Source organism: Mercenaria mercenaria, chromosome 8 (genome assembly GCF_021730395.1).
Source record: "Mercenaria mercenaria strain notata chromosome 8, MADL_Memer_1, whole genome shotgun sequence".
NCBI lineage: Eukaryota > Metazoa > Mollusca > Bivalvia > Venerida > Veneridae > Mercenaria > Mercenaria mercenaria.
This window is the reverse complement of record NC_069368.1, coordinates 39423924-39449429: the sequence shown is the minus strand read 5'-3', so window position 1 is coordinate 39449429 and position 25506 is coordinate 39423924. Positions and strand designations below refer to the sequence as shown.

The 25506-nt window shown below is 38.4% G+C and overlaps 1 protein-coding gene across 2 annotated transcripts in view; it reads left to right on the top strand.

The window, feature by feature from the left end:
* The window catches only part of LOC123566556 (peroxisomal multifunctional enzyme type 2-like), a 134816-nt gene extending 109883 nt beyond the window's left edge, over positions 1-24933 (top strand). For both annotated transcript variants that reach the window (XM_045360774.2, XM_053549751.1), the window contains exons 20-22: positions 8924-9068; positions 10665-10795; positions 23905-24933. In XM_045360774.2, the coding sequence (XP_045216709.1) occupies positions 8924-9068; positions 10665-10795; positions 23905-23994 (366 nt within the window). In that variant the 3' untranslated portion in view covers positions 23995-24933. The remainder of the gene's footprint in view (positions 1-8923; positions 9069-10664; positions 10796-23904) is intronic.
* The last annotated feature ends 573 nt before the right edge of the window (positions 24934-25506 follow it).

The window sequence follows — 25506 nt, the reverse complement described above, 5'->3', positions numbered from 1 at the left end:
GAAACCACTCGTCTCTGTCATATCGGATAATTTGATTCACTTTCACACTTCTCGTGCAAACCTCACAAGTACCTGAAGTAGGCGTAGCTTAAATTCGATGTGTGTTTGTGTATTCAACATTCATTCTGACACCGTGCAAATTGTCTACAGTCCGGCTAGTGGTAATAAGCAAGTGCGGATCAAAAAAAGCGGGCAACTTAAATTTTGCTTTGAGGTTAGATTTGAGCGAAGTTAGAAGTTCCAAAGCGACTATTTCGCGCAAGTCGCCCTCTCACGAGAGGCCTGCATGAACTGCTTGATGGATCTTTATCAAACTTGGTCAGTAATATCATTATAAGGTCTTATGTCAAGCATGTTTAAATGGGGAGTGGGGCACTAGAGTTAAAATAGAAATACCTTTAAGTAATTTCTCCTGATGATTGTATGTTTTTGGTGTGTGACTGCAAAATATAGAATTCTTTTTAAAATAACTTTGTTTTAGTGAATAGCTTAAGGCTTTTCACCAAACCTAGTTAGAATTAAAGTCAGATGGTTAAGGATTTCTTCAGATGAGCGACTTTGGCCCATTTGGGCCTCTTGTTGTATTTCTTGCTTCTAACTGCTATAGGCAGCAGCTTTGAGCAGAATGATTTCTTGTAAGGAAACTGTCTAGTTGGTTTGCTGAATGTTCTTACCAGGTGCTTGACTGTGTCTTTAATTAATGTTCAGATGTATACCTGGGCTCTTTCTTCAGAAAGTCACTATGTGACAGCTTGTTATCCCCCGCCGATGAAATCGGGAGGTGGGTATTGAAATGGCGTTGTCCGTCCGTGCGTCAGTGCATCCGTGCGTCCATCCGCAGCCATATCTCAGTAACTAGCTGGTAGAATTTCATGAAACGAAATAAACATGAACCAGCATACTGCGATGATGCCCGTCAAGTTTTTTTTTGATTGGTCAATTTCCCTTAAAGTTATTGCCCTTGATTTAATGAAAAATTCACGTCTGCAGCAATTTCTCAGTAACAAGCTGGTAGAATTTCATGAAACTTGAAATAAAGATGAACCAACATACTTCGATGATGCCTGTCATTTTTTTTTCAATTGGTCAATTTTCCTTAGAGTTATTGCCCTTTAATTGTTTAAAATTCTACAGATTTGTACATAACAAACCAACCATTTAGTAGAATTTCATTAAACGTCTTTCATTCTTTTCCATGAACATTTATTATAAACATGTGAAGTTGTGTACCCACACCTGGTCACCACCTTGCCTTGGTCACACCCCCTCCCCCTCTCCCCCCACAGAAAAAGATTATTTTTCATTCCTTTTTATTTTTTTTTAAAACCTTCCATGAATATTTATCAAAATGCAAAGTTGTACCATTCCCCCACCTCACTCATCCACTCAGTCATGCCCACCACCCCAGGCAACTAAGGGAAGTTAATCTTTAAAAAAAAAAAAAATTGCAAGTCCACATAAAAATCTTTATCAGGTAGAGATTGGTCAAAATACACCTCAAAATTGGATTTAGCATGCTTGTTGTACTACAGAAAAGTGGTCTCGATTTTTCCCTACGACTAGTAATGAAAAAGTTACAATAAAAGCTATTTAAAGTAACAACAAAGGGAAGTAATTCTAAAGAAGGGAACTGTGCATGACACTTCGTCTCATGATGGTGTATAATTGTGCCAAGTTACATCAAAATCCCCCCATGCATGAAGAAGAAATGCTTCGGACAAAGTCATTCTTGTATCTGACCTTTGGCCTCTTAGTGTGACCTTGACCTTAGGCCTAGTGACCTGGATTTTGCGCATGACACTCCGTCTCGTGGTGGTGAACATTTGTGCCAAGTTATATCAAAATCCCTCTATGCATGAAGAAGAAATGCTCCGGACAAGGTTTTTATTCTTGTATCCCTTGACCTCTAAGTGTGACCTTGACCTTAGACCTTGGGACCTGGTTCTTGCACAAGACACTCCGCCTTGTGGTGGTAAACATTTGTGCCAAGATATATCAAAATCCCTCCATGCATGAAGAAGATATGCTCCGGACAATTTTTTTAAGAAAATATGATAAAGGGGAATAACTCAAAAAATAGGCAAGGTAGAGTTATTGTTCTTGCACACTGCACTTCCTCCCAATGTGTTCTATCAGTGTATGAAGTTTGAAGAAAATCCCTCCAGTACTTTTGGAGTTATGCTCCGGACAAAATTTTTTAAGAAAATATGATAAAGGGGAATAACTCAAAAAATAGGCAAGGTATAGTTATTTTTCTTGCACACTGCACTTCCTCCCAATGTGTTCTATCAGTGTATGAAGTTTGAAGAAAATCCCTCCAGTACTTTTGGAGTTATGCTCTGGACAAAGATCGTTGCAGACACACGGACGGACGGAGAGCATTTCTAATATCCCCTTCGCCTTTGGCGGGGGTGGTAAATTAAAGAGAATTATCTTTAACCGAGATCAAACTGTGAACAACATAATTGACATGAGGTGACACGTTAATTGCCGGTAATTACTGGCTATTTGATCGTGACAAAAAGACTATCACACCTTTTGTTATTGGTTTGAATTGAGAAGCTCATGTCATTTTGAAAGATAACATTCCGAAATATTGAATCAGCTGCTATTTATTTATTCAAAATAGTTAATTAAAAAAGGTAAAACAACAAATATAACAATATTTAACTGGTTTTATTTTCGAGAAAACAAAAAGCGATAGTACCGCAAGACCGATGCTGCTCTCCACTGCAGAGATAAAATTTATTACCGGTGTCAATGTAAACTCTACTTTCGTTTTCCATCCACCTCAACATTGACCAAAAATGTTTTTTTTTCCCCCAGGATTTTGAGCTAAAATGGGGGTGTGCATTATACACGGGTGCAAATTATACATGGGTATCTACGGTATATATTTCTACAAATTGCATAGGTTTTGGCCAAGAGATAATAATGAGTTTCTTCAGCATTCAAAAATAAGCTGCTGCAGCTACTTGAAGGACCTTTCTAAGCTGCTGCATCTATGCTGCTGCAACTACTTGAAGGACCTTTCTAAGCTGCTGCAACTACTACTTGAAGGGCCTTTCTATGCTGCTGCAACTACTCGAATGACCTTTCTATGCTGCTGCAACTACTTGAAGGACCTTTCTGTGCTGCTGCAACTACTTGAAGGACCTTTCTGTGCTGCTGCAACTACTTGAAGGACCTTTCTAAGCTGCTGCAACAGTACTACTTGAAGGACCTTTCTGTGCTGCTGCAAATACTTGAAGGACCTTTCTAAGCTGCTGCACAGTACTACTTGAAGGACCTTTCTGTGCTGCTGCAACTACTTGAAGGACCTTTCTAAGCTGCTGCAACTACTTGAAGGACCTTTCTAAGCTGCTGCAACTACTTGAAGGACCTTTCTATGCTGCTGCAACTACTTGAAGGACCTTTCTATGCTGCTGCAACTACTTGAAGGACCTTTCTAAGCTGCTGCAACTACTTGAAGGGCCTTTCTAAGCTGCTGCAACTACTTGAAGGACCTTTCTATGCTGCTGCAACTACTTGAAGGACCTTTCTAAGCTGCTGCAACTACTTGAAGGGCCTTTCTATGCTGCTGCAACTACTTGAAGGACCTTTCTATGCTGCTGCAACTACTTGAAGGACCTTTCTAAGCTGCTGCAACTACTTGAAAGACCTTTCCAAGCTGCTGCAACTACTTGAAGGACCTTTCTATGCTGCTGCAACTACTTGAAGGACCTTTCTGTGCTGCTGCAACTACTTGAAGGACCTTTCTAAGCTGGTGCAACAGTACACCTTGAAGGACCTTTCTAAGCTGCTGCAACTACTTGAAGGGCCTTTTAATGCTGCTGCAACTACTTGAAGGACCTTTCTATGCTGCTGCAACTACTTGAAGGACCTTTCTAAGCTGCTGCAACAGTACTACTTGAAGGACCTTTCTAAGCTGCTGCAACAGTACTACTTGAAGGACCTTTCTAAGCTGCTGCACCTACTTGAAGGGCCTTTCTATGCTGCTGCAACTACTTGAAGGACCTTTCTAAGCTGCTGCAACAGTACTACTTGAAGGACCTTTCTATGCTGCTGCAACTACTTGAAGGACCTTTCTAAGCTGCTGCAACTACTTGAAGGACCTTTCTAAGCTGCTGCAACTACTTGAAGGACCTTTCTATGCTGCTGCAACTACTTGAAGGACCTTTCTGTGCTGCTGCAACTACTTGAAGGACCTTTCTAAGCTGCTGCAACAGTACACCTTGAAGGACCTTTCTAAGCTGCTGCAACTACTTGAAGGGCCTTTTAATGCTGCTGCAACTACTTGAAGGACCTTTCTATGCTGCTGCAACTACTTGAAGGACCTTTCTAAGCTGCTGCAACAGTACTACTTGAAGGACTTTTCTAAGCTGCTGCAACAGTACTACTTGAAGGACCTTTCTAAGCTGCTGCAACTACTTGAAGGGCCTTTCTATGCTGCTGCAACTACTTGAAGGACCTTTCTAAGCTGCTGCAACAGTACTACTTGAAGGACCTTTCTAAGCTGCTGCAACTACTTGAAAGGCCTTTCTATGCTGCTGCAACTACTTGAAGGACCTTTCTATGCTGCTGCAACTACTTGAAGGACCTTTCTATGCTGCTGCAACTACTTGAAGGGCCTTTCTATGCTGCTGCAACTTCTTGAAGGACCTTTCTGTGCTGCTGCAACTACTTGAAGGACCTTTCTAAGCTGCTGCAACAGTACTACTTGAAGGACCTTTCTTTGCTGCTGCAACTATTTGAAGAGCCGTTCTAAGCTGCTGCAACTACTTGAAGGACCTTTCTATGCTGCTGCAACTACTTGAAGGACCTTTCTATGCTGCTGCAACAGTACTACTTGAAGGACCTTTCTGTGCTGCTGCAACTACTTGAAGGACCTTTCTAAGCTGCTGCAACTACTTGAAGGACCTTTCTAAGCTGCTGCAACTACTACTTGAAGGACCTTTCTATGCTGCTGCAACTACTACTTGAAGGACCTTTCTATGCTGCTGCAACTACTACTTGAAGGACCTTTCTAAGCTGCTGCAACAGTACTACTTGAAGGACCTTTCTTTGCTGCTGCAACTACTTGAAGGGCCTTTCTAAGCTGCTGCAACTACTTGAAGGACCTTTCTATGCTGCTGCAATTACTTGAAGGGCCTTTCTAAGCTGCTGCAACTACTTGAAGGACCTTTCTATGCTGCTGCAACTACTTGAAGGACCTTTCTAAGCTGCTGCAACTACTACTTGAAGGACCTTTCTATGCTGCTGCAACTACTACTTGAAGGACCTTTCTATGCTGCTGCAACTACTACTTGAAGGACCTTTCTAAGCTGCTGCAACAGTACTACTTGAAGGACCTTTCTTTGCTGCTGCAACTACTTGAAGGGCCTTTCTAAGCTGCTGCAACTACTTGAAGGACCTTTCTATGCTGCTGCAACTACTTGAAGGGCCTTTCTAAGCTGCTGCAACTACTTGAAGGACCTTTCTATGCTGCTGCAACTACTTGAAGGACCTTTCTAAGCTGCTGCAACTACTTGAAGGACCTTTCTATGCTGCTGCAACTACTTGAAGGACCTTTCTAAGCTGCTGCAACTACTACTTGAAGGACCTTTCTAAGCTGCTGCAACTACTTGAAGGACCTTTCTATGCTGCTGCAACTACTACTTGAAGGACCTTTCTAAGCTGCTGCAACAGTACTACTTGAAGGACCTTTCTTTGCTGCTGCAACTACTTGAAGGGCCTTTCTAAGCTGCTGCAACTACTTGAAGGACCTTTCTATGCTGCTGCAACTACTTGAAGGACCTTTCTAAGCTGCTGCAACTACTACTTGAAGGGTCTTTCTAAGCTGCTGCAACTACCTGAAAGACCTTTCTAAGCTGCTGCAACTACTTGAAGGACCTTTCTAAGCTGCTGCAACTACTACTTGAAGGGCCTTTCTAAGCTGCTGCAACTACTTGAAGGGCCTTTCTAAGCTGCTGCAACTACTACTTGAAGGGCCTTTCTAAGCTGCTGCAGCTACTACTTGAAGGACCTTTCTATGCTGCTGTAACTACTTGAAGGACCTTTCTTTGCTGCTGCAACTACTTGAAGGGCCTTTCTAAGCTGCTGCAACAGTACTACTTGAAGGACCTTTCTTTGCTGCTGCAGCTACTTGAAGGGCCTTTCTAAGCTGCTGCAACAGTACTACTTGAAGGACCTTTCTTTGCTGCTGCAACTATTTGAAGGACCTTTCTGTTCTGCTGCAACTACTTGAAGGACCTTTCTAAGCTGCTGCAACTACTTGAAGGACCTTTCTATGCTGCTGCAACTACTTGAAGGACCTTTCTGTGCTGCTGCAACTACTTGAAGGACCTTTCTAAGCTGCTGCAACTACTTGAAGGACCTTTCTAAGCTGCTTCTAAGCTGCTGCAACTACTTTAAGGGCCTTTCTAAGCTGCTGCAACTACTTGAAGGACCTTTCTGTGCTGCTGCAACTACTTGCTGCAACTACTTGAAGGACCTTTCTAAGCTGCTGCAACTACTTGGAAGGGCCTTTCTAAGCTGCTGCAACTACTACTTGAAGGGCCTTTCTAAGCTGCTGCAACTACTTGAAGGACCTTTCTATGCTGCTGCAACTACTTGAAGGACCTTTCTAAGCTGCTGCAACTACTTGAAGGACCTTTCTAAGCTGCTTCTAAGCTGCTGCAACTACTTTAAGGGCCTTTCTAAGCTGCTGCAACTACTTGAAGGACCTTTCTGTGCTGCTGCAACTACTTGAAGGTCCTTTCTGTGCTGCTGCAACTACTTGAAGGACCTTTCTAAACTGCTGCAACTACTTGAAGGACCTTTCTAAGCTGCTGCTGCAACTACTTGAAGGACCTTTCTGTGCTGCTGCAACTACTTGAAGGGCCTTTCTATGCTGCTGCAACTACTTGAAGGGTCTTTCTAAGCAGTTGCAACTACTTGAAGGGCCTTTCTTTGCTGCTGCAACTACTTGAAGGGCCTTTCTAAGCAGCTGCAACTACTTGAAGGGCCTTTCTAAGCTGCTGCAACTACTAGAAGGGCCTTTCTAAGCTGCTGCAACTACTTGAAGGACCTTTCTTTGCTGCTGCAACTACTTGAAGGGCCTTTCTAAGCAGCTGCAACTACTTGAAGGGCCTTTCTAAGCTGCTGCAACTACTAGAAGGGCCTTTCTAAGCTGCTGCAACTACTTGAAGGGCCTTTCTAAGCTGCTGCAACTACTACTTGAAGGGCCTTTCTAAGCTGCTGCAACTACTTGAAGGGCCTTTCTAAGCTGCTGCAACTACTAGAAGGGCCTTTCTAAGGTGCTGCAACTACTACTTGAAGGGCCTTTCTAAGCTGCTGCAACTACTTGAAGGGTCTTTCTAAGCTGCTGCAACTACTACTTGAAGGGCCTTTCTAAGCTGCTGCAACTACTACTTGAAGGGCCTTTCTAAGCTGCTGCAACTACTTGAAGGGCCTTTCTGAGCTGCTGCAACTACTTGAAGGGCCTTTCTATGCTGCTGCAACTACCTGAAGGGCCTTTCTGAGCTGCTGCACTTACCTGAAGGGCCTTTCTAAGCTGTTGCAACTATCTGAAGGGCCTTTCTAAGCTGCTGCAACTACTAGATGGGCCTTTCTAAGCCTCTGCAACTACTTGAAGGACCTTTCTAAGCTGGATACAGAAGCTAGTTTTGTGTGTGTGTTACAATGTATGGAAGAAATCAGGTGTAAAATTATGTTCATATTTGTTGGTAGTTGATATCAGCTTTACAGCTTAGATGTAAAAACATTTAAAAGTGATAAACTGAGTAAATATAATCTTGCCTTAAGAGCCTTTATTAACACAGTACAATATTTTAACCCTATCTTAAAATCTAATATTTCATGTTAAAGTTTATTTTAAACCGTCCTTTCATTTAAATTTCTGTGGTCAAAGTTCACAAGGATAAAATTGAGTATGTTTGATAGACCTTGATATTAACCCATACATACATGATACTAAAAATCACATGAAGTTAATCAAAAGATTGGATTTTGTTATTCATACTTTGTGAGTTTAGTTTTACATATAGGTGAGACAAAGAATGCTTAGATTTTTTTCTTTACAAGAAGGATTTGTTGTCACTTACAGTAAAACTCAGTGAAGGCTTTTATGAAGGCTTTTACATATATATTATGCTTGTAGAAGGTGTACTATGTTCTGCTATTGGAAATACGGGTACTCTTAAAACTGATTTTTACTTTAGTCTGTTAGTTTTAAAGGTTGTGTTTGTATAAAGTATATTTGTGTTGGTAAAAATTTATAGTTGTTCTTTTAAGCGCTTAAAAAGGTTTGTTTGCTGAGTTGTTATGAATTTTAAAGATTAAAAGATGAGCTTTTTACTTCCTTTTTTTTCACTGTGACTCACTTCACATTAGAATTTTGAATGTTAGATGATTACTTTACATCTGTTTGATGTGAAGAAGTTGTCATCTAGTTGAAGGGAGTTTCAGATATGGTGCATTTTCTTTTAACCTACTGCATAATTACTGTGCTAATATAGCTAGAATGGTTTAAAATGAGTACTGTTAATCATAACAGAGGCAGGGCAAAATGTTATTTAGCTAGTAGAATCAGTCTATTACATGTAGTAAGTTGTAAAAACTCTTGTAAGCCTTTGTTAGATTACACATATTATCAGATTTTAATTGCTTGTCGGTAGTTTTTGGATAAATAGATTTTTTTGCAGCAGGTATGATAGGTATGTAATTGCAGCTAGACAATATTCCTATTAGTAACTTGCTCCTCAAGTAAGTCACAACGTTTCCACATAAAACATAGTGGGAACTCTGTTGGTGGTTTATGTTATGTCTTTGGCCTTATCATCAATATGAGTGACATTAAATATGACAAAACCCTGTGTTTACCTGAATTCAGTTTGTAGTTTGTCCTTCTGTGTGATTTCAGCCAAGTGGAGGCTCCAACATGAAGAGTAATGCAGTATTTGAGGCAATGAAACAACAGCTGGCAGGCAAGAAAGACCTCGTGAAGAAGATTAAAGCTGTATTTGGCTTTGAAATTACCAAAGATGGGAAAACTGCTGCTGAATGGAGTAAGTGAAAGATTTATTTGATAAAAATGATAAGTGAAAAAAAAATTGAAAAAAAGCTTTTTATCAGGCAAATTTCTCAACGTATGTTTAATACATGGTCTTTTTCAACACTATGAATTTACCATGACTTATAACACATGTTGCCACCTTGATACAAAATTGTGGATAGTGGTAACCCTCGTAAAATGAATATCCATTAAGCTTGCAATGTGAAGAAATCTGCATATCACTGAAAATAAAACAATCTGAATCACTTTTTCTTACTGTATTACCTAGATATAAGCAGATTATGTCTTCACTTTATGTTTAGTAGTAATTTTGTTACATTCACCACAAATCCTTTGGTTTGCAGGTTTTTTTTTCAGACTTTAGTTAAAATGTATTAGACTTATAAATTTTTCCTGTCATCAGGGTAAAATTTGTTTCTTTCACCTGTCTTTACTGGTCCAGTGCCTAAATCCGGACAGTGCTTAATAATTCGGACACCTTTACAAAATGCTTTACGATCATGATTTTTTACTGGAATGAACATGATCGACGCAGAAAAACGCTATGATGACCAGTTGTCAACAACAGTGTGTGAATGTAAGTATTTCCAGAGAAAATTACCTTCAAATATCCGCACCGCTAAAAGTAAAAATTGTGTGTCGTGGGGGATGACGTCATACAGCGCACGCCAGTTGTTTGAGGTGCGGCGAGGTACTAATTTAATGAGAAAACAATTCTGCCTGCTTCAGACGACTCTTTTTCTTAGTTGATCAAAACTGACCAAAAAACATGTTTTACAATTCTGTACTACCCTCAGTATTTATTTAAGACATTTAACGGATTTCTGTTACATAATAATTAGCTCAATAGAGAAAAAAGTGCCAGCATTTTGCAGACAAGGGAAGCAATTCATAAGATAAAATCTACACGGCGTCATTATAGTGCATAGTTGCGTCAAAAAGTATAACGACAGCAACAAAATCTGCATGTGGATGAGAAAAGTGGTAAACATTAACAATTTTCGCTAAGATAGATTTTATTGCGTATTAGTTTGCAGTTACACATTAAATTAGAAACTAGTCCACTCATTATCACGTGATTAACAAGTAATAAAACTTCGATCGAACGGAGATGTCTGTATACATTTACTGGATTGAATCTGACTGCTTTGTTTCAAACAAAGGTCGGTTAATTGTTATTTTTTGGTGCACAGGTTCGTTGCATTACATACCGAAATAGTGTCCGAATATGTAAGCACTCTGAAGGCCGATTTTGACAGCTTTTACTGGCCCACTTCGGATGACTTTTTCTATAATGAAATCGGCAATATACGATTTTTTTATTTTGTATAGAGATTTATAAAGAACCTAAAATTATACATTTAAAATGTGATACAAGTGCAGTTTCGGAATGCAAAGTTATCGCCATAAAACCACCAGAAGTGTCCGGATTTAGGCACCGGACCAGTATGGTCTTTAGACAAAGGTTAACTATATCAAAAAATAGAAATACTTTTGACATAGAGCTTTTATATTAATTTTCTTGATCCTAGGTAATGACTTTTGTTGGCTTTGTCATTTCTGTGTAATGTTTTTTCCTCTGTTGCAGCGGCTGATGTGAAGAATGGAGATGGTGCAATTTACCAGGGGAAGCCAAAGTCTGGGAAAGCTGACTGTACTATTGTCATATCTGATGATGATTTTGTGGACTTGGTGTCAGGAAAACTAAATGGACAGACAGTAAGAGTTCATCTTTAAAAAATATGAATAAAACAAGAGGGCCAAGATGGCCCTAGGTCGCACACCTGAGAAACACACCATAACAGTGTAAACATGTTTGACATAGTGATTTCATGGAAACAAATATTCTGACCAATTTTCATTAAGATTGCATCAAAAATGTGGTCTGTTAAGTGTAAACAAGCATTTTCTTCAATTTGACCTAGTGACCTAGTTTTTGAGCTAAGATGACCTACATTCGAATCTGACCTAGATTTGATCAAGGCAATCATTCTGACTAGATTTCATCAATCTTGATTGAAAAAAACAGCCTCTATCGCATACAAAACGTTTTTCTTTAATATATCCTAGCGACCTAGTTTTTGACCCCAGATGACCCATATTCAAACTTGACCTTAATTTCATCAAGGCTAGCATTCTGACCATATTTCATGAAGATCAATTGAAAAATACAGTCTCTATTGCATACACAAGGTTTTTCTTTGATTTGACCTAGTGACCTAGTTTTTGACCACAGATGACCCATATTCTAATTTGACCTAGATTTCGTCAAGGCAATCATTCTGACTAAATTTTATGAATATCCAGTGTAAAATGCAGCCCCTATTGCGTACACAAGGTTTTTCTTTAATTTGACCGAGTGACCTAGTTTTTGAACCTAGATGACCCATATTCAAACTCCACCTAGATTTCATACACACAAACACTCTGATTAAATTTCATGAAGATCTGGTGTAAAATGCAGCCCCTATTGCATACACAAGGTTTTCATTTGATTTGACCTAGTGACCTAGTTTTTGATCTCAGATGACCCATATTCAAACTTGACCTAGATTTTATCAAAGCAATCATTCTGACCAAAATTCATGAAGATCAATTGAAAAATACAGCCTCTATCGCATGCACAAGGTTTTTCTTTGATTTGACCTAGTGACTTAGTTTTTTATCCGAGATGACCCATTTTCGAACTTGGCCTAGATTTTATCAAGGTGATCGTTCTGACAAAATTTCATGAAGATCAGTTGAAAAAGCCTCTATGGCATACACAAGGTTTTTCTTTGATTCGACCTAGTGACCTACTTTTTAACCCCAGATAACCCCTTTTCGAACTTGGCCTAGATTTCATCAAGGTTAACACTCTGGCCAAAATTCATGAAGATAAGTTGAAAAATACAGCCTCTATCACATACACAAGGTTTTTCCCTGATTTGACCTAGTGACCTAGTTTTTGACCCCTGGTGACCCATTTTCGAACTCGGCCTAGATTTCATCACGGTAATCATTCTTACCAAAATTCATGAAGATCAGTTGAAAAATACAGCCTCTATCGCATACACAAGCTTAATGTTGACGGACGACAGACAGACAACAGACAGACGACAACAGGCAACAGACGCCGGACATCGAGCGATCAGAAAAAGTCACCTCAGGTGAGTTAAAAAAACAGTCTCTATCGCATACACAAGATTTTTCTTTAATTTGACCTAGTGACCTAGTTTTTGACCTCAGATAACCCATATTCAAACTCGACCTAGAGTTCATCAAGGCAATCACTCTGACCAAATTTCATGAAGATCAGTTGAAAAATACATCCTCTATTGCATACACAATGTTTTTCTTCGATTTGACCTAGTGACCTAGTTTTTTATCCCAGATGACCCATTTTCGAACTCGGCCTAGATTTCATCAAGGTAATCATTCTGACCAAAATTCATGAAGATCAATTGAAAAATACTGCCTCTATCGCATACACAAGGTTTTTCTTTGATTTGACCTAGTGACCTAGTTTATGATCCGAGATGACCCATTTTCGAACTCGGCCTAGATTTCATCAAGGCAATCATTCTGACCAATATTCATGAAGATCAATTGAAAAATACAGCCTCTATCGCATACACAAGGTTTTTCTTTGATTTGACCTAGTGAACTAGTTTTTGACCCGAGATGACCCATTTTCGAACTCGGCCTAGATTTCATCAAGGTTATCATTCTGACCAATACTCATGAAGAATAATTGAAAAATACAGCCTCTATCGCATACACAAGCTTTTTCTTTGATTTGATCTAGTGACCTAGTTTTTGACCCGAGATGACCCATTTTCGAAGTCGGCCTAGATTTCATCAAGGCAATCATTCTGACCAATATTCATGAAGATCAATTGAAAAATACAGCCTCTATCGCATACACAAGGTTTTTCCTTGATTTGACCTAGTGACCTAGTTTTTTATCCGAGATGACCCATTTTCGAACTCGGCCTAGATTTCATCAAGGTTATCATTCTGACAAAATTTCATGAAGATCAATCGAAAAATACAGCCTCTATCGCATACACAAGGTTTTTCCTTGATTTGACTTAGTGACCTAGTTTTTTATCCGAGATGACCCATTTTCGAACTCGGCCTAGATTTCATCAAGTTAATCATTCTGACCAAAATTCATGAAGATCAGTTGAAAAATACAGCCTCTATCGCATACACAAGCTAAATGTTGACGGATGACAGACAGACGACGGATGCTGGACATCGAGCGATCAGAAAAACTCACCTGAGCATTGCTCAGGTGAGCTAAAAAAACAACCAAGGGAGCTGCCTTTTCAGAATGCAAAATCATGCCCCAGTGTGTTTGGTCAAAGATGTTGTTTTTAGCTCATCTGAGCCAAAGGCTCAGGGTGAGCTGTTGTGATCGCTCACCGTCTGGCGTCCATCCGGCCGTCCATCTGCACTTTCCTTTAAACAACATCTCCTCCTAAACCATCAGGCCAATTTTGATAAAGCCCCACAGGGATGCTCCTTGGATGGTCTTCTTTAAAAATTGTTCAAAGAATTGAATTCCATATAGAACTCTGGTTCCATGGCAACCGAAAGGAAACACTTCAAAAATCTTCTTGTCCAAACCCACAGGTTATAGGGCTTTTATATTTGGTATGTAGCATCATCTAGTGGTCCTCTACCAAGATTGTTCAGATTATTCCCCTAGAGTCAAATGTGGCCCTGCCCTGGGGGTCACATGGTTTACATAGACTTATATAGGGAATATCTTCTTGTCCAAAACCACAAGGCATAGAGCCTCAATATTTGGCATGTGACATCATCTAATGGTCCTCTATAAAGATTATTCAAATTATGCCCCTGGGGTGAAAAGAGGCTCCATCCTGGGGGTCACAAGTTTTACATAGACTTAAATAGGAAAAAACTTAAAAAATCTTCTTGTCTGAAACCAAAAGACCTAGGCCTTTGATATTTGATATGTAGCATGGCCTTTTGGTTCCCTACCAAAATTGTTCAAATTATGCCCCTGGGGTCAAATATGGCCCCACCCCGGGGGTCTCAAGTTTTACATAGACTTAAATAGGAAAAAAATTTAAAAATCTTGTCTGAAACCACAAGACCTAGGCTTTTGATGTTTGGTATGTAGCATTGCCTTGTGGTTCTCTACCAAGATTGTTCAAATTATGCCCCTGGGGTAAAAAGAGGCCTTGACCTTGTCTGCACAATAGCAGCTTCATTTATGATTTGATTTTAACCAAACTTGCACACAACTTGTATCACTATAAGATCTTGGTTCCTTTCTTGAACTGGCTAGATTCGATTATGGGTTCCAGAGTTATGGCCCCTGAAAGGGCCAGAATTAGCTATTTTGACCTTGACTGCACAATAGCAGCTTCATTTATGATTTGAATTTAATCAAACTTGCACAAAACTTGTGTTGCCATAAGATCTCAGTTCCTTTATTGAACCGACCAGATCCCTTAATAGGTTCCAGAGTTATGGCCCCTGAAAGGCCAAAATTAGCTGTTTTGACCTTGTCTGCACAATAGCAACTTCATTTATGATTTGATTTTAACCAAACTTGCGGACAACTTGTATCACCACAAGATCTTGGTTCCTTTCTTGAACTGGCCAGATTCCATCATGGGTTCCAGAGTTATGGCCCCTTGAAGGTCCAAAATTGGCTATTTTGGCTTTTGCAACCATATAGAGACTTCATTTATGGTTTTATTTGATACAAACTTCCAAAATATCTTCAGCAACAATAAATCTTGGATTCCATGACAAATCAGATCTAATCGTAGGGTCCAGAGTTATTTTACATCTGATTTACCTCCCTGATTGTAGTCAAAATGGATTTATATCAGTAAGTACTTATAGGACTTATTTGAAATTTCATTATTATCATTAGTTGGACTGAGTCAATCAGGGTAGATAACTATGGACTGATTTTATGTCAAATTACCTCCCTTTATTAAACCCCCGCCATGGCGGAGGGATATAGAAATGGTCTGCGTCCGTTCGTCCTTCCGTCCGTAACAAAATCGTGTCTGGTCCATATCTCCTAAACCCCTTGAAGGATTTTCATGAAACTTGGGTCAAATGATCACCTCATGAAGACGATGTGCAGAACCCATGAGTCAGCCTTGTCGGTTCAAGGTCAAGGTCACAACTCAAGGTCCAAGGTTTGAGCCTGCCATTTTGTGTCCGCTCTATATCTCATAAACCCCTTGAAGGAATTTCATCAAACTTGGGTCAAACAATCACCTCATCAAGGCGATGTGCAGAACTTATGAGTCAGCTATGTCGGCTCAAGGTCAAGGTCACAACTGAAGGTCAAAGGTTTGAGCCTTCCATTTCGTATCCGCTAAACCCCTTGAAGGAATTTTATAAAACCTGGGTATAATGATTACCTCATCAAAACGATGTGCAGAAGTTATGAGTCAACCATGCCAGCTCAAGGTCAAGGTCACAACTAAGGGTTGAAGGTTTGAGCCTTCCATTTTGTGTCCACTCTGTATCTCCTAAACCCCTTGAAGGATTTTCATCAAACTTGGGTCAAACTAGAAAATGCTTTTGTAAAAAAGCACATGTCTCCCCCAATGCAAAGTCCTATAGGCAAGAAGTCAATAGGGGTCAGGAGCGAAAGTCAAAGAGACACTGATGGTTGGCTGCAATAGGGATCATCTACTTGGCATGTCCAGTCATCCTGCTAAATTTCAACACTTTTGGCCTAGTGGTCCTCAAGTCACTGTTCAGGCTCCTGTGACCTTGACCTTTGATCAAGTGACCTCAAAATAAATAGGGGTCATCTACTCTGCATGTCCAATCATCCTATTAAGTTTCAACATTGTAGGTCAAGTGGTTCTCAAGTTATTTCCAAAAAACGATTTTACATGAACAGGCCACTGGGTCACGTGCCTTCAAAAACTAGGTCAGTAGGTCAAATAATAGAAAAACCTTGTGACCTCTCTAAAGGCCATATTTTTCATGGGATCTGTATGAAAGTTGGTCTGAATGTTCATCTTGATGATATCTAGATCAAGTTTGAAACACGGTCATGTGCGGTCAAAAACTAGGTCAGTAGGTCAAATAATAGAAAAACCTTGTGACCTCTCTAAAGGCCATATTTTTCATGGGATCTGTATGAAAGTTGGTCTGAATATTCATCTTGATGATATCTAGATCAAGTTTGAAACACGGTCATGTGCAGTCAAAAACTAGGTCAGTAGGTCAAATAATAGAAAAACCTTGTGACCTCTCTAGAGGCCATACTTATGAATGGATCTCCATAAAAATTGGTCAAAATGTTCACCTTGATGATATCTAGGTCAAGTTTGAAACTGGGTCATGTGCCTTAAAAAACTAGGTCAGTAGGTCAAATAATAAAAAAAACCTTGTGACCTCTCTAGAGGCCATACTTTTCATGGGATCTGTATGAAAGTTGGTCTGAATGTTCATCTTGATGATATCTAGGTCAAGATTGAAACTGGGTCAACTGCGGTCAGAAACTAGGTCAGTAGGTCTAAAATTATTAAAATCTTTTGACCTCTCTAGAGGCCATATTTTTCAATGGATCTTCATGAAAATTGATCTGAATGTTCACCTTGATGATATCTAGGTCAAGTTTCGAAACTGGGTCACGTGCGGTCAAAAACTAGGCCAGTAGGTATAAAAATAGAAAAACCTTTTGACCTCTCTAGAGGCCATATTTTTCATGAGATCTTCAAGAAAATTAGTGAGAATGTTAACCTTGATGATATCTAGGTAAAATTCAAAGCAGGGTCACATACCTTCGAAAAACTAGGTCAATAGGTCAAATAATGGAAAAACCTTGTGACCTCTCTAGAGACCATATTTTTCAATGGATCTTCTTGAAAATTGGTCAGAATTCTTATCTTGATAATATCTAGGTCAAGTTCAAAACTGGGTCACATGAGCTCAAAAACTAGGTCACTATGTCAAATAATAGAAAAAACGACGTCATACTCAAAACTTGGTCATGTGGGAAGAGGTGAGCGATTCAGGACCATCATGGTCCTCTTGTTATTATTGGCCGTAGGGAGAAACCGAGACCACTTTTCTGTGGTACAACATGGATGGTACCTCCAATTTTTAGGTGTATTTTGACATATCTGTACCTTGTAAGAATTTTTTTTTCTTTTTGGTTAAATTTCTTTCCTTTGTTGTTCCTGTCCTTTGGACTGAGATATTTTTTCTGAGGACCTTCTTGTCCTCAAGTGCAATGATAACAGGTGGGCGATATAGGGCCATCATGGCTCTCTTGTTTAAGATACAGTCTTGAAATTTAGATGACATGTACAGTTTTGCACACCGATCTTAAAACTGACTTTCAGTGACCATGAATGTGACCTACTGACCTACTTTCTTGTGTTTTAAGATACAGCTTTGAAATTTGGATGACATATACAGTTTTGCACACCGATCTTAAAACTGATTTTCAGTGACCTTGAATGTGACCTACTGACCTACTTTCTTGTTTTTAGTTCACCTGAGCACGAAGTGCTCAAAGGTGAGCTTTTGTGATCGCCCTGTGTCCATCGTCCGTCGTCGTCAACAATTTGACTGTTAACACTCTAGAGGTCGTAATTTTGGCCCAATCTTAATGAAACTTGGTCAGAATGTTACCCTCAATAAAATCTTGGACGAGTTCGATATTGGGTCATCTGGGGTCAAAAACTAGGTCATCAGGTCAAATCAAAGGAAAAGCTTCTTAACACTCTAGAGGTCACAATTTTGGCCGAATCTTAATGAAACTTGGTCAGAATGTTACCCTCAATAAAATCTTGGACAAGTTCGATATTGGGTTATCTGGGGTCAAAAACTAGGTCACCAGGTGAAATCAAAGGAAAAGCTTGTTAACATTCTAGAGGTCACAATTTTGACCCAATCTTATTGAAACTTGGTCAGAATGTTACTCTCAATTAAATCTTGGACGAGTTCGATATTGGGTCATCTGGGGTCAAAAACTAGGTCACTAGGTCAGATCAAAGGAAAAGCTTGTTAACAATCTAAAGGTAAGAATTTTGGCCCAATCTTAATGAAACTTGGTCAGATTGTTACTCACAAATAAATCTTGTACGAGTTCGATATTGGGTCATCTGGGTTCAAAAACTAGGTCACCAGATCAAATCAAAAGAAAAGCTTGTTAACACTAGAGGTCACAATTTTGGCCCAATCTTATTGAAACATGGTCAGAATGTTACCCTGAATAAAATCTTGGACGAGTTCGATATTGGGTCATCTTGGGTCAAAAACGAGGTCACTAGGTCAAATCAAAGGAAAAGCTTGTTAACACTGTAGTGGCCACATTTATGACCATATCTTAATGAAACTTGGTAAGATTGTTAATCTTGATGATCTATAGGTGAAGTTTAAATCTGGGTCAGGTGGGGATCAAAAACTAGGTCACTAGGTCAAGTCAAAGGAAAAGCAAGTTAAAACTGTAGAGGCCACATTTATGACCATATCTTAATGAAACTTGGTTAGAATGTTAATCTTGATGATCTATAGGTCAAGTTTTAATCTGGGTCAGATGAGGTCAAAAACTAGGTTACTAGGTCAGATCAAAGGAAAAGCTTGTTAACACTCTAGAGGCCACATTTATAACTTTATCTTCATGAAACTTAGAATGTTAATCTAGATGATCTTTAGGTCAAGTTCGAATCTGGGTCATGTGGGGTCAGAAACTAGGTCACCGGGTCAGATCAGAGGAAAAGCTAGTTAACACTTTAGAGACAACATTTATGACCATATCTTAATGAAACTTGGTCAGAATGTTAATCTTGATGATCTTTAGGTCAATAGATCAGGTGAGCGATACAGGGCCTTCATGGCCCTCTTGTTTTAAGATACAGCTTTGAAATTTTGATGACACGTATAGTTTTGCATGCCGATCTTTAAACAGACTTTCAGTGACCATCAATTTGACCTACTGACCTACTTTCTTGTTTTCTAAGCTACAGCAAAAGGATTTGGACCACCTCTAATATTTTTTATACAGATTTCAAAAGTAATCTTGCATAATCTCTACCTTGACCCACTCTCCTAATTTTCTTGTTTTTAAAGCTTTAGCGAAAAAATTTGTTCAAGCAAGCAACTCTATTCATGTGAGCGATATAGGGCCATCATGGCCCTCTTGTTTGAGGTTTATAGCTGAAAATCATATGAAGGTCATTCATATAATATATGCCAGTCTGTAGGTCCTGCCACAAGGTTTCTTCAGAGCGAGTATGAACTAAATTGGGTCATTTATGTGGGCTGTAAAACCAAAAATGTTGTTTATTAAGGTTTTAAGTTTGAACCTGAAGATATATGAGGATGAAGGTCATTTATATGTAGGTCAGTTTGTAGGTCTTGCCACAATGTTTGTTAAGAGTTGAACTAAATTGGGTCATTTTTAAGTTTGAAGGTGAATGTTATAGGAGAGTCAAGATCGTCTATATATAGGTCAGTTTGTAGGTACAAGGATTGTTAAGTGTGAGTTTGAAGTAAATCAGGTCATTTATTTGAGAAGTAGGACCAAAAATGTTGTGCCCCCACTATGAGTGGCCGGGCCATATAAATTTGGTCTTGTCCGTCCAGCTTTACTTCCAGAAAAAGTTTGTGACACATCTAACTCAAAAAGTATTTGATATAAATTGATGAAACCTTGCATGAGTCTTTATCATGATATGAACTTGCACACCTCATAATTTTCATCTGGCTGCCCCCCCCCCCCCCCCAACACCCCATTTATAGAGTTATGGCCCCTGAAATAGTCAAAAATGCACATTTTCCCCTTGTGATATGGCTAGCTCAAATAGTATTTGATATAAATTGATGAAACCTTGCATGTGTCTTAATCATTATATGAACTTGCGCACCTCCTAATTTTCATCTGGCTCCTTCCCCTATTTTCAGAGTTATGGCCCCTGAAATAGTCAAAAATGCACATTTTCACCTTGTGATATGCCTAGCTCAAAAAGTATTTGATATAAATTGATGAAACCTTGCATGTGTCTTTATCATTATATGAACTTGCACACGTCCTATTTTCTCTTTGGCTCCGTCCCCTATTTCCAGAGTTATGGCCCCTGAAATAGTCAACAAGAGGGCCATGATGGCCCTATATCGCTCACCTGTTATCATTGCATATGTCAAAATACACCTAAAAATCGGAGGTACCATCCATGTTGTACCACTGAAAAGTTGTCTCAGTTTTTCCCTACGGCCAAAAATAAAAAAGTTACTAAAAATAAGCTATTGATAGTAACATAAAAGGGAAGTAATTAAAAAAAAAATTATTGTAAGTGAACAAAAGAAGGATCTGCCAAATAAATCTGTTGACATAAATGAAATTTCAGATCAATATCTTCATTAGTTACAGTGATATACCAATTTTAATTTGAAATAAAGGGAGGTAATTTGACATAAAATCAGTCCATAGTTATCTACCCTGATTGGCTCAGTCCAACTAATGACAATAATGAAATTTCAAGTAAGTCCTATAAGTACTTACTGATAGAAATTCATTTTGATTACAATCAGGGGAGGTAATCAGATATAAAATAACTCTGGAACCTACGATTGGATCTGATTTGTCATGGAATCCAAGATTTATTGTTGTTGAAGATATTTTGGAAGTTTGTATCAAATAAAACCATAAATGAAGTATCTATATGGCTGCAAAAGCCAAAATAGGCAATTTCGGATCTTTAAGGGGCCATAACTCTGGAACAAATGATGGAATCTGGCCAGTTCAAGAAAGGAACCAAGATCTTGTGGTAATACAAGTTGTATGCAAGTTTGGTTAAAATCAAATCATAAATGAAGCTGCTATTGTGCAGACAAGGTCAAAATAGCTAATTTTGGCCCTTTCAGGAGCCATAACTCTGGAACCCATTAAGGGATCTGGCCGGTTTAAAAAAGGAACCGAGATCTTATGGTGACACAAGTTTTGTGCAAGTTTGATTAAATTCAAATCATAAATGAAGCTGCTATTGTGCAGACAAGGTCAAAATAGCTAATTCTGGCCCTTTCAGGGGTCATAACTCTGGAACCCATAATGGAATTTCGCCAGTTGAAGAAAGGAACCAAGATCTTATGGTGATACAAGTTGTGTGCAAGTTTGTTAAAAATCAAGTTATAAATAAAGCTGCTATTATGCAGACAAGGTCAAAATAGCTAATTTTTGCCCTTTCAGGGGCCATAACTCTGGAACCCATAATGGGATCTGGCCAGTTCAAGAAAGGAACCGAGATCTTATGGTGATACAAGTTGTGTGCAAGTTTGGTTAAAATAAAATCATAAATGAAACCACTATCGTGCAGACAAGAAATTGTTGATGGACGGACGACGGACGAAGGGTGATCACAAAAGCTCACCTTGTCACTATGTGACCGGTGAGCTAAAAATGCACATTTTCACCTTATGACATGCCTAGCTCAAAAAGTGTTTCATAGAAATTGATGAAACCTTGCACGAGTCTTTATCATGATATGAACTTGCGCAGCTGGCTTACGGAATGTCTGTGGTTCTACCCAGGTGCCTGCTCATGGTGAAATAATGCACGGAGGGGCACCTGGGGTCTTCCTCCACCATCAAAGCTGGAAAGTCACCGTATAACCTATAATTACGTTTGTGTGACGTTAAACCCATAAACTTATTCAAATAAGAAAATTTAGCACATTTCTGCCAATGTTGCACTTCAGATTGCATTTTATGAGAGATTAAGGTTTAGGAGTATATCACCAAAACACAGAAATATTTTATAAACGAACAACATCGTTACCAATATTTTACCTGACCATTACATGTTCTGCCGTACTGTCCCGTACTGAAAATATTCTGAAAAAGTTGTCCCCCTTTGAAAATGAATGCCATTTGTAAAGAAATAAAAAAAAACAATCGCTGAAAACTGTGTTCCACCTAGTTAAGTGAAATTTCAACACTCGCACGCTATTACAAATGCATCAAAACAAACATGTGTAACAGTTCCTTGGAAATTGTGAGTTTTTAAAAGCGCTTGACTGTCTTGAAGTGGGGCCTGTTTAAACAGTTCTTTTTTCCGAATTCAATGCTTATATCAGTATACTGACACTTGTTTTGTAGAGTAATATAAGTAATATACACGCTATCATTACAAAAACAACAAAACAAGTGTCAGTATACTAAAATAAACATTGAATTCCGAAAAAAAGACTTCCTAAATGGGACCCACTTCCGGGCAGTCAAGCGCCTTCAAAAACTCACCATTTTCAAAGAACTGTTACACATGTTAGTTTTGATTCATTTGCAATCGCATGCGAGTGTTGAAATTTTACATAATTAAGTGGAACACAGTTTTCAGCAATTGTTTATTTTTATTTCTTTACAAATGGCATTCATTTTCAAAGGGGGACAACTTTTTCAGAATATTTTCAGTACGGGACAGTACGGCAGAACATGTAATGGTTAAGTAAAATATTGGTAACGATGTTATTCGTTTATAAAATATTTCTGTGTTTTGGTGATATACTCCTAAACCTTAATTTCATGGCAAGAGGATGAATTACAAATATATCATGTACCAAAATGCAATAGGTCAGTACAGTAAACTCCACTTGTATCGATATCACTTGTACCAATATACCGCTTGTAACGATGCTGTGGTTGTAGTCCCAACTCGGGCTTTCTACATTTCTTTTACTTTGACTAGGATATATCGATATCTCATGTAACGATATTTCGGATGTAACGATGCGCTTTTCAGGTCCACAACGCTTAGTTTTCCCGTTTAATGAGATAATTATGGTTTATGAGATGGTGTGAACTCGTGACAATGACCAACTCTCAAGACGATTATGGGTAACAATTCAATAAATTGAAAGTAACTTTCACACATTTACAGCTAAATGCTTGATATTTGAGTAAATCTTTATACTAAATATAAATTGTACTTGTTGTTTCGTGTAATACATGAAAAATAATGGATTATGCTAGTCGAAAAAGAAAGCTTTTAGATATAGAATCTAAGTACAAATTCATCTGTGAAGTTACTAAGGGACTTCGAAAAAAGCACGATATTGCGGCTGATTTTGGAATTACGAAAAACACAGCACGGTATCAAAAATTCGGGATGCTCATAAAAGCATATGAAACTTTGGCAATGAAATTAAATGCAAATTTATAATACGTTCATGTGACATTCCTTCTTTAATGTATCTACCGTAATTGGCCGAATATAGGTCGCACTTGTGTATAGGACACAGTGAAAAATAGCAGAATTCTGGAAAAATGCTTATACCCACTTATCACTTATCCAAATTTATATTTGTCCGAAATTCACTATAGTTTCTACAAACTTGCCAGTTTTTGCTAAATCATTGTCGATATTTTTGGTTTCAGCCGATGTCAAACTCAACTTTGGATGTAACGATACCTGGATGTAACGATATGAATTTTAAGGTCCCCTGAATATCGTTATAAGCGGAGTTTACTGTATATTAGTTTACCAAACACATGAAATATTTATAATCTAAAATCTACCAGTAAAATGAGTTTTAGATACTGTGCAGTCCCCGAGTTGTTACTGTCACTGCCCCTTGCCATTGTAGGTTTGAAACTTTACTTGAGATGTAGAATTTTTTCATGTAAGGAAAAACTGCCAGCTGGTTTGCGGAGGGCTGCAGATTCTACCTAGTGCTCATCCAGAGCAGTAATAATACACAGAGTTGCACCTTGGGTTTTCCTCCATCATCTCAAAAGCTAGAAAGGTGCTAAATGTATTGAAATTGTGTCAATGTGACATAAAACCAAATAAAAGAAATTAAACATTCTTTTAAAATCTTTTTTTTCAGGCATTTATGCAGGGAAAGATGAAACTTAAAGGCAATATGATGCTAGCGCAGAAATTAGGAGATCTTTTCAAGGATCAGGCAAAATTGTAAAAATGGAGAATAGTGCACAGGGATATTCTGAATGAAGTGCAAAAGACAGAAGTTTGATTCAAGTCTGTGATAATGCTGTTCATTTTATATTTAACGTTGTGTGCTATAAGATACTTAAGGAAAATTATGTTACTGCTAGTAAGCATTTCTTACGAAAATCATGGTACTATTATATGAAATTATACTGAAAATCTATGTAGGAAATTACATAGAAAGATGATACCATTATTTTTACACCTGTCCAGATTTTCCCTAAGTACATGATATTGAAAAAGAATATAATTACTTACATTATTAGATATAGTATTGGAAATTAAATCCATTACTAAAAAAACACTTAAATTTCCTATTATTGATTACATAATAAAGTGAAATCAAATGTATGAATTTCTTACTGCTTTTACTCAGACTACACAGTTTTTGTCAGTATCAAATAAAGTTCTGTTATTATACGCCCGAAGGGACGTATTATGTTATGACGCCGGTGTCCGTCTGTCTGTCCATCCGTTAGCAATTCCATGTCCGCTCTGTAACTGTTGAACCCCTTGAAGGATTTCAGAGACACTTGGCACAAATGTTTACCACACCCAGACGACATAGCGCATATTTCGGATGGCTCGCTTCAAGGTCAAGGTCACACTTGGTTCTGGTTCTGTATATGTTATTTGGAAACTTTTATTCATGCATTAATAATAGAACATAGACATTTAAAATCAAGACTTATAAACATATACCTAAAAATTGATTTCCCTCTTAAAAACATTTTTGATCTATCATCTTTACTGGATAACTCAAATAAATACATGGCTAGCCATACAGGTATCCTTAAGGGGAGTGGTTACTGGATGGAGGAAGAGACTCTATTGTATTCAAGTTAGTGTATTTGACAGGTTTTTTTACGAATAAATATCATATACTATAATAAAATATTACATAACACAGCAGTCTTTTGTTTGTTTTTTTAGCTCACCTGAGCACGAAGTGCTCAAAGGCGAGCTTTTGTGATCACCCTGTGTCCGTCGTCCGTCCATCCGTCGTCAACAATTTGACTGTTAACACTCTAGAAGTCACATTTTTGGCCCAAACTTAATGAAACTTGGTCAGAATGTTACCCTCAATAAAATCTTGGACGAATTGGATATTGGGTCATCTGGGGTCAAAAACTAGGTCACCAGGTCAAATCAAAGGAAAAGCTTGTTAACACTGTAGAGGCCACATTTATGACTGTGTCTTCATGAAACTTGGTCAGAATGTTAATATTGATGACCTTAAGGTCCAGTTTGAATCTGGGTCATGTAGGATCAACAAGCAAATTCGATGAATTGGTATCCCCCGCCGAAAGGGTTTGTGGTGAGGAATGGCAAAAAAATATATATCCGGAAAAAAAGTTAAGGATGTTAATAAGAGGCAAATAATTTCATTAGTCAAAATCAATTTAACAGGAAACAAATGTTTAATTAAAGAGTACATAATAAATGTATGATACTTTGATCCTGACTAAAGAATTTATTT